Source organism: Arachis stenosperma, chromosome 1 (assembly GCF_014773155.1).
Source record: "Arachis stenosperma cultivar V10309 chromosome 1, arast.V10309.gnm1.PFL2, whole genome shotgun sequence".
Taxonomy (NCBI): domain Eukaryota; kingdom Viridiplantae; phylum Streptophyta; class Magnoliopsida; order Fabales; family Fabaceae; genus Arachis; species Arachis stenosperma.
The window spans coordinates 4,788,638-4,797,738 of record NC_080377.1 but is presented as its reverse complement, the minus strand read 5'-3'; the positions used below and the strand labels follow the sequence as shown (position 1 = coordinate 4,797,738).

General features: G+C 34.1%; 2 protein-coding genes across 2 annotated transcripts; one reads left to right on the top strand and one right to left on the bottom strand.

The window, feature by feature from the left end:
- Nucleotides 1–264: 264 nt before the first annotated feature.
- Nucleotides 265–6,213, top strand: LOC130962644 (protein DNA-DAMAGE INDUCIBLE 1). Its single transcript, XM_057888834.1, has 16 exons — nucleotides 265–529; nucleotides 665–697; nucleotides 1,022–1,173; nucleotides 1,848–1,956; nucleotides 2,222–2,338; nucleotides 2,455–2,520; nucleotides 2,606–2,668; nucleotides 2,885–2,929; nucleotides 3,070–3,131; nucleotides 3,400–3,493; nucleotides 4,065–4,157; nucleotides 4,246–4,315; nucleotides 4,442–4,509; nucleotides 4,747–4,792; nucleotides 5,160–5,185; nucleotides 5,929–6,213. The coding sequence occupies exons 1-16, from the start codon at nucleotides 464–466 to the stop codon at nucleotides 6,055–6,057; spliced, it is 1,239 nt and encodes a 412-aa protein (XP_057744817.1). The 5' UTR covers nucleotides 265–463; the 3' UTR covers nucleotides 6,058–6,213.
- A 692-nt stretch (nucleotides 6,214–6,905) lies between these two features.
- On the bottom strand, nucleotides 6,906–8,961 carry LOC130962651 (uncharacterized). The gene is made up of 2 exons (XM_057888840.1): nucleotides 8,731–8,961; nucleotides 6,906–7,800 (listed from the first exon to the last, which is right to left on the bottom strand). Exon 2 carries the CDS (start codon nucleotides 7,791–7,793, stop codon nucleotides 7,131–7,133), a length of 663 nt encoding a protein of 220 aa, XP_057744823.1. The 5' UTR covers nucleotides 7,794–7,800; nucleotides 8,731–8,961; the 3' UTR covers nucleotides 6,906–7,130.
- Nucleotides 8,962–9,101: the final 140 nt, after the last annotated feature.

Sequence of the window (9,101 nt, the reverse complement as noted above, 5' to 3'; positions counted from 1 at the left end):
TTAAAATTAGTTTTTAAAGTCAACCACTAATATAATACATATTAAAATATAAATATACATTAAAAATAAATAAAATTATATATATATTTATACACAAATATATTAATGACTGATTTTAATGATTAATTTTAATATATAAATAATATTTTTTAAAAAATAAATTACTTAAAAAAATTGCTTTTTTTAGAAGCTCGCCCACTTGATCGGTTGATCCTAAAAGCACACTTTCCGTGTCTTCTAAGTTCTAAGTTATAAGCATTCGGCCCAAGCCTAGTCATTCGATAGTCTTCTCTCTCTTCGAGTCTTTGCACATAAAAAAATTAAATATTAAATACATAAATATACTAACCTTGATTTTTTTTAATAATCTTCTCGTGCGCAACAACAACCGTATCGTAATTCGAAATTCGTAACACAAATCTAGTGATAGAAAGAGAAACAGGCGACTTGTGAGTTGTGAAAGATGAAGATCACTGTCATGACTGCTGATGAACAAATTCTCACTTTGGATGTCGATCCTCACGAATCTGTAACCATCAAAGATCTCATCTTTGCCTTTCATCTTCTCCTTTCATATCACTTACTTTTTCATTCTTTCTTTCATTCATTATTATTATTATTATTTTTAAATTCTTGGTTCCTTTTTTCGTATGTTAATTGGTAGGTGGAAAACGTCAAGGCATTGCTGGAGGTTGAGGTGAGTTTCATTATTTCCCAGCTTTTTTTTCCCCCCAAAATTTGATTCTGCTTAGGTGGGAGCAAATTTTTAATTTAGGAATTCTGCGTCTCTCTGAGAGTTTTATTTTATTGTTTGATGAACAAAATCTCATGTGAGAGTTTGCTGTTATTGATTTTTGGCATGGTTTTGTTGGTTGATTCATGTGTGCAATGAGATGATGGATCTTATATGAGTTTAGTTTTTTAGTGTTGTTTTTAACTCTTCTTGGCACATTGTTTTTGTGGTTGGATTTCTTATTGTTGTTGTGTTGGTTTTGGTGCTAAAACTTGCCCTTATGAGAAGACAAGTGTCCCTATTCAGCAACAGCAACTACTCTTCAATGGGAAGGAGATTAGGAATTCTGACAAGTTAAGTGCCATAGGCGTGAAGGATGACGATTTGCTTATGATGGTCTCCTCCGGTGGTGGCAGCGGCGGCAGCGGCGGTGCTGCTAGGTATGACTCTTCATTTATATTACATGTCACTATTAGGAGATAATACTGAGAAGTGAGAACTTCAGTAGAGGACTTTCCCTCCCAGACATGTTGTGAGATAGGAAAGCTATGCTTTGTTGATTTTTATTTTTTATTTTTTTTTTATTTTGCTTTTGTATAGGGGATCCCTTATCCCCCAATGTTATCCTTCTCCTCATCTTAATGAGATTCTTTTTTATCAAAAAAGAGAAAGAAAAAATGTACTGAGAACTTCAAACTTTACCTTTTGTTTTATGTGGAAGCTGTCCTATGCGTTTTCACTGGCTTTCGAAGTTGTCACACTGTAGGAATGCCTTCTGCGTATGGTATAGTTGTTCTTGGGGTTTAAGTGTGAAGTGAGGCTGTGGTTGGAGACTGTCTCGGGATAGAAATATAGAGAAGTTACATTGTTTAGGCACTTGAAGATAGAGAAATAACGAGAATTTGAGATTCATCTGGAAATAAGGATGGAAGATGTTTAGGCACTTGAAAATAGGCAGTTGCCTGCTGGAGAACTATTTAAATATTATCCTATGAAGCTTGCCTTTGTCCTTTGACTTTTGTATTCTTTATTTGTGGATATCGATATACTTTATTTGAAATGTAAACTATGAATAACTTGGTATACTTAACATGATAAATTTAAATTATTTCAGTGGAACTGCCAATGAATTGAGTTTAAATGCCGATGGATCCGCTGTAAATCCCAGTGCTTTCCAGCAGCACATAAGACGTGATTCTAATTTGATAGGTCAGCTCTTTCAGGTAATTCAATGTTTCTTTGAGTACATAGTTTGGTCATTTTTCTTTATCAATATTTGAAGCATATACATCATATGTTACTCTTATGATTACTAAATATAGTGAAGCACATTCCTTTGTTTCTGTTTAGTGGTGTAGAATTTCAGATTTAAGTGCAATTATATTTTAATTTTCAAATCACTTGATTTATTTTGGACAGTTTGAATCACTTGACAGGCTTGCTAGTTCTGTGGTTTTATGTTGATCCTATTTTTAATGGAACATACAGAGTGATCCGGAGTTGGCGCAAGCTATTCTTGGGAATGATCTTAACAGATTGCAGGAAGTTTTGCGAATGCGTCATCGTCAAAGGGAAGAACTACAGCGTCAGAAAGAAGAAGAGCTTGTAAGTTTCCTGTATGGTGGCCATATTTTCTTCCATTTGCCGAATTTTCTGTTTTTGCTCGACATACTTCTATTGGTATACTTTGTTCCTAAATTTGTTTGACTTCCTTTTACTAGGCTCTTCTCTATGCGGATCCTTTTGATGTTGAAGCCCAAAGAAAAATTGAAGCTGCCATTCGCCAAGTTAGTTCTTTTTATAACACATGAAGTGCATTATATAATGCTCGTCTTATGATGATTAATGTTGACCTTTTAACAAATTTCACAGAAAGGAATTGATGAAAACTGGGCAGCTGCACTGGAACATAATCCTGAAGCTTTTGCTAGAGTGGTATGTACAGAATTTTAACTTCTGTTTTACATGCTATTAGCCAAGGTTATCGAACTTTTGTGTTAACTTGTAAACTTGTAGTTTTATGTCCCCAAATCAAGTTTACAAGTAAACTCTTATGAGTTCATGAGTTGAGTTTAGGTGAACCATTTTGATTACCATGTTAATAGCTTCATTGTTATGCATGCTAAAGTGCTTTTTCATGTAATTTTTCAGGTTATGCTTTATGTTGATATGGAGGTTAATGGTGTCCCATTGAAGGTAAGTGGCTCATCACAACAAATGCATTCTTCATAATGTTCAGTGTTTTATATCTACACTGATCAAGATTCTATTTCTGTTAGCCTCGATGCTTCAATTAGTATTTTCTGATTGTACATTGATTTTCACTTTGTTTTCAGGCATTTGTCGATAGTGGAGCCCAGTCTACCATTATATCAAAAAGTTGTGCTGAGCGCTGTGGGTATGTTAATCTGTTCAACTAGATTGTGCATCCAAGACTTGTATAATACTGTGGTATGATGATTTAACTAATTAGGTAGCACATTTGAATGGCTATAAATTTACTCTACTCCAACACTGATAGATAGATGGATAGACAGATGATTAACGAGGGAAATAAAGTTCTTAATTCCTTGTTGTATTATGTTCTAGATTATATTGTTTTATAAGTTGCCAGATATTAAAATTATGTTTTAGATAAGTTTTTTAATAGTCACATTATCTTCCAGATTGTTGAGACTCTTAGATCAGCGATACAAAGGTATTGCTCATGGAGTTGGTCAATCAGAAATATTAGGTCGAATACATGTAGCTCCAATCAAGGTAATCTTTTAACAGGACCAATATTGAAGTCATGTCTATTTGTTCCTGATGGTGTTTTCAGATAATGATATTTTGTTTAAATTCGATGTCTTGGTTTTTGTCATGGACATGGAGACCAATTATATTTGGTTATGTATTTTTCCTTTGAAAGCAGAACTGCAGATTTTTCTCGTCGGGTTATCCGTGTGACTTTTATTTGTTTAAATATTAATGTTGGTAATTATCTTCCTGTATTGCGGTTATCCATTATATATGACTGTTTTATGCTATTGACTTTAGTGTGTTCATCGTAAGGGCGAAACAATATTTTACATGATTGAGTTTAAGCATGCAGATGCGTTAATGTCTCATGGTTTTCTTGTGAATATCTGTTTAGCAAGTGATTTTTCTCCACATGACCTCTCTGTGATTGTGTTAGTGATAGAGAAATCCTGATTTTTTATGAAGGACTTTGTTTCGTCGGTTGAGATTGATATCTTAATACACATTGAAATTACTGATCGTTGGCAGGTACAGTTCCGGCATGTTTAATTCTAATATTCATTTTGTGCATTTGTTGTTGTCGTTGTAGATTGGGAGTATATTTTACCCTTGCTCATTCTTAGTTCTGGATTCTCCCAATATGGAGTTCCTTTTTGGGCTTGATATGCTCCGAAAGCACCAGGTATCGTCCTTGGTTGTAACCTTCGATATAGTTACTTTCAGTAACTATATGTAGCTGCTATTCTTACAATTTTGGCTCATAAATGCAGTGTATAATCGATTTAAAAGATAATGTTTTACGAGTTGGTGGTGGAGAAGTTTCAGTACCATTTTTGCATGGTTGGTTTTCTAATCTCTGGATTTTGTAGTCATCCCATTTTTTCTCCCTATATTTTGCATGGCTCTTCTTTAAACTCAATCAAGTGGATGATTTGACAAGTAGTTAACCTTGTTTGTTCTGTTCAGAGAAAGACATACCGTCACGGTTTCTTGATGAGGAAAAGTTTAAGGAGGCTTCAAGCTCTGGCGCACAAGTAAGCACCCTTGAAGTTATAAGATTCTCCTTTTAAGCCATGTGTTTATTTATTTGCAAATGATATTGTAGAAAACAAGGTTTCTAATGAAATTTTAATAGAAGCTTCCTTAGTTTTTTCTTTTTCTCCATAACGCATTTGATATTCATTTAAAACAAGCATATTCTTAATCTGCTTCAAGACATGGATTGCAGTCATTGTTTTAATAAATTTTTTAATTACTTTTTTTACCTTCAGGTTACATCAGGGGGCAATAATCCATCACCAAGGGGCCAGTCTTCTGGTTAGTACTGGGGATATTTTTGTAATTGTATAAAAGGAAAAGTCCCTTTTTTTAGTTTATTTTTTATCGTCTAGCTTTAGATTTGAACAAACTGAATTTATAATTTTTATGTCTTATTTTGTACTTTTCAATTGACTAGTATCTCATTTAAATACAACCCGAAACCAGTCTTTTAAAAGCTTGCAATTTATTTCGACAACAATTATTTTAAGTATTGGAAAGCCTTTTTACTTTTATACATTGATAATTAGGTAGATGTCTAGATAAGTGATCTTATTTTTTTTTCCGTCTCAAATTTCACTCTTCTAGACTTTGTCAAAAGGCTTAGAAACTTACCTATTTTATGATCTTCCAAAAACAATTTCAGGGGGAGCTTCTGGCGACAAGTCTAAGGTATGTTATGAAGCTTCAACCAGCTGATTCAGCTTTGTACTCTTCGTCCCTATCCTTTTCAAATCTTGTACTTCATTGTTTTCTAGTATAAATGTTTTCAGTTTGATTTTTGTTGCAATGGTTGCGTGCTCTCCATTGAGGTGCTTGCATAAGGAAGCATCAAGTTAGCTTGCCTGTGTTGCACCCAAAACTCGTTGGGTGCGGCTCTTCTCGGATCTTGCATAATGCAGGATGTTTTGATCCAAGCTGCCTTTTTTCCCCTTTATGGAAGAAATTTGGAAATATGGACAAGTTTTTTAACTATTGTCATGTTAGTCCATAATGCAAAATGTAGTACCTAGAGCTTGTTTGGATGAGCTTAACTAAAATGATCCGTTTACCAAGTTTTTTCCAATGGAATGTCCACAAACTCTTAGGATGTTTGATGAAATGATAAACAAGCAACCAAAGAAATCCCTTATAGTCTCAATTATTAGATAAACTTTATTCTACTCTCCCAAAGACCAGTTTCTGTTCTGTATATTCTACCTAGGACTTAATGGCGTCGTTTGATTCATGTAGCCGATCCACCTAGTGGGATAAGGCTTTATAAATGTTTGTTTCTTAGACTATTCAAAGATATTTAAATAAAAACTTGGGATATAGCACTTCTGTTCTATTCATAGACTGGATTTCATGTAGTGAGATGGGGCTTAATTAATGTTGTTGGTGTATATTCTCTAAAATAATCTTTGTTGTTGCAGGACTCTGAATTTGAAGCCAAAGTTGCAAAGCTTGTTGAGTTAGGATTTGGAAGAGCTGCAGTAATAGAAGCTCTTCAATTATTTAATGGCAATGAGGAACAAGCAGCAGGATTTCTTTTTGGGGGCTGAAAGGAACAATTATTAGAAACGATTGATTTCAAATTTTAACTCATTCTATTTACAGGATTTATAAAATTGGAATTTTAGACCTGATGACATTTACTGTGAAATTGTTCATACTGTAATGGAAGTTTCTTTTTATTTGATAAACCAATTTGTGGATAACTGTATCCTTAGTTTATAGGTTGAATGGGTCTAACCTTACAATGCTAAATGCGAATAAAGAAATAAGAATGCACCATTAAACCATTGCTTAGTTTCATATTCAAAGAGTGTACTCGAGACAATCCATGAGTAAATTGAAAGAGTAGTTATATCAAAAAGGAAAATATGCTGCTATGATGCCGGATTTGCATGGGTTTTTAATTTATTTTATCCTTTTTTTTGTTGGATATAATGCAAATGATTTAAAACAGCATTTGAATGGTTAAAAAGGACTGGGATTTAATGGTAAAGACTAAAGAGCCATAAGTATGAAATAGCTAGTCCCAATAGAAGATTTGAGTTCGTTTGACTAAAATAAACAAAACATGACAAAAATACCCAGAACATTCAACGAAGTTACCCAATAAATTATCGATGTAGAGTAATTTTTTGAAGCGCTCAATTCCTTTATATTTGAGTTTGAATTACGTTAGCAACACAAATTCCGACTTAAGATCTAATAGCTTTTATGTGCAGAGTCCAGATTCCGGAGAGGATATAAAGAGGAGTATGTTTACATCCTTTTCTAGACCTGTAGAACATAAAATTCTTAACTTTTCAATTTCTACCCGAAAGCTGTATGACATGCCTAATTCGAAAACAAAAACCATTTCAACTTTCTGCTACCAAGAACACAAAAAAATGGAAAAAGATTGAAGAACCTTCGAAAATAACTACTTTACTTTATAATCGAACAAAACTTTACAGCTATTCCATTACACTTACAATTCTGATTTCAACTTGGACAAATAGCTGAATTAAACAAAAAGGATTGAAGAACTAACCACTTACCAAATAACTCATCCTCATCACACTTCATCTCATAATATAGCTATAGAATTAGACCCAAAAAAAATCCAGTATCATGACTAGGATGATCAAAACCTCTCTGCCAGTCTAGCAGTAACTGCTCTTAGTTTGGAATATACCTTTCCTGCTGGTGATCCCAGGATAAGGCTACAAAGAGAATCCCTTGCAATTTTGATGTTGGAAAATGACCCCAAAATGTGTATTTTGGTGTCAGCAATCACAATCCTTGTCTTAGTTGCATTTTCGATTGCAAACTTAGTTTTACCGCCTTTACCAGATAATCTTCCAATAGCGCGAGACAAGTGATCACCTCTAAGTGTCTTAACATCCTTGATCTCAAAGGACTCGACATAGAGTTCATCCATACGGAGTAGAGCGATGGCATCTATGACGTCGAAGCCCATCGTGAAAGCATGGACAAAATCAGCACATTTTTGCAGGTTACTAATATCGGGTGTATCTGGCCTTGTCTTCAGTTCAACCTTCCGAGCCTTCAAATTCATGCGGATGTCAATTTTCATCTGTTCATATATGGGAGTATAGATGTCCATCCATGCTTTCTTGAGAGGGTTGTAGCGATGCTGTGGAACAGACACCTTCCTGAACTGAACCTGACCATCCGACATCTCATGAGGCTTCAAAGGCTCGAACTTTGGCTTTGGAGGTAATGGTTTTGCCCCAGAAGGGGGAGCTTCTACTTCCATCGAAGATAAAGCCATGTTTGACTGCATTATGTAACTGTTCAAAAGACCAAAAAAAAAAAAGTAAGTTGAATCTAAAGGTTCACGAGTAAGAAGACATAAGCAAAATCTACTCCAAGGTTTCCACCCTAGATACCAACAGTTTGTAAACATTTAAGGGTATATCAAACAAATTTCTATCAGCATACTGATCTTTGCTATTACAAAATACACATATTTGGACAAATATCAGCACAACCTTCTACTAACTCAATCCGCTAACATGCTAACACAGTTATCGACATACACACAACACAAAAATCTGCCAAGACCTGAAGTGCCCTATAATGTTTTTATTAAAACAAAAAGGCAAAAAATCCCAAACTCAGAAATTCCCTATAATCATTTCAAGTTTAGGGTTGAGATCAAAGAAGTCAATTCGAAGTTTTTACTTGAACTCAGAAGATAGTGCAAAATCGTAATTTGTAAAACGAATTTTAAACATGACTCATAATTTATAAAATATATTCTACCAAAAAATAAAATAAAATAAATATATACTTTTTTACAAGAATAAACAAAACTAAGCCACCAACAAATAAAATGAACATAGGCAAATTTGAAATAAACTAAATCTTACATTCTAACTAGGGATAAGAAAAAAATAAAAAGGAACAAAAATCCAGTGAACAATGACATCTCAATAAACTCAGTATTATAATCCAATGTTCCAATTTTTCAGTTAAAAATCCAAACCCTAAATTTAGTTTCACAGCAACAAAATCTAACTCTACACCCAAATTTATCGATTGACAGAATCCAAACCCTAAACCTAAACCCAATTTCACGTTAAGAGAATCCAAATCCAAAACCTAAACCCAATTTCACATTAATAGAATTCAAAACTTAATCTCAATTTCATAGCAATTTCATCAAATAAAAATCAAAACACATATTCTCAATTAATAGAAAGTCAGAAACATCTAACTTATTGCAAGGCGGCCGGCTTCAGAGCAGAGTCGTCGTCGGCTTCGCTGAGCAGAGGCGTTGCTGAAGTAGAGTTGCCGTCAAGTGAGCGGCGGCTGCGACGGAGGAAGGCCAGGGACGACACCGTGAGGGACTCAGAGAGAGGAGGTGGCGAAGAGCTGGAGAGATTGAGTGGAGAGGAGGCTCGTGCTCGTGTGATAGAGAGGCGCAGAGACTGTGATCTGGGGTTGGGGTAGGGTTTCAACTTTCAACATATCATATATATATTTATATATTTAAGTTATTAAAAAAAATAGATAAATGATATTTAATAAATTTTAAATAATTTATTTTTTATTTTATTTTTTATTTTAAATGATAAATTAGACAATT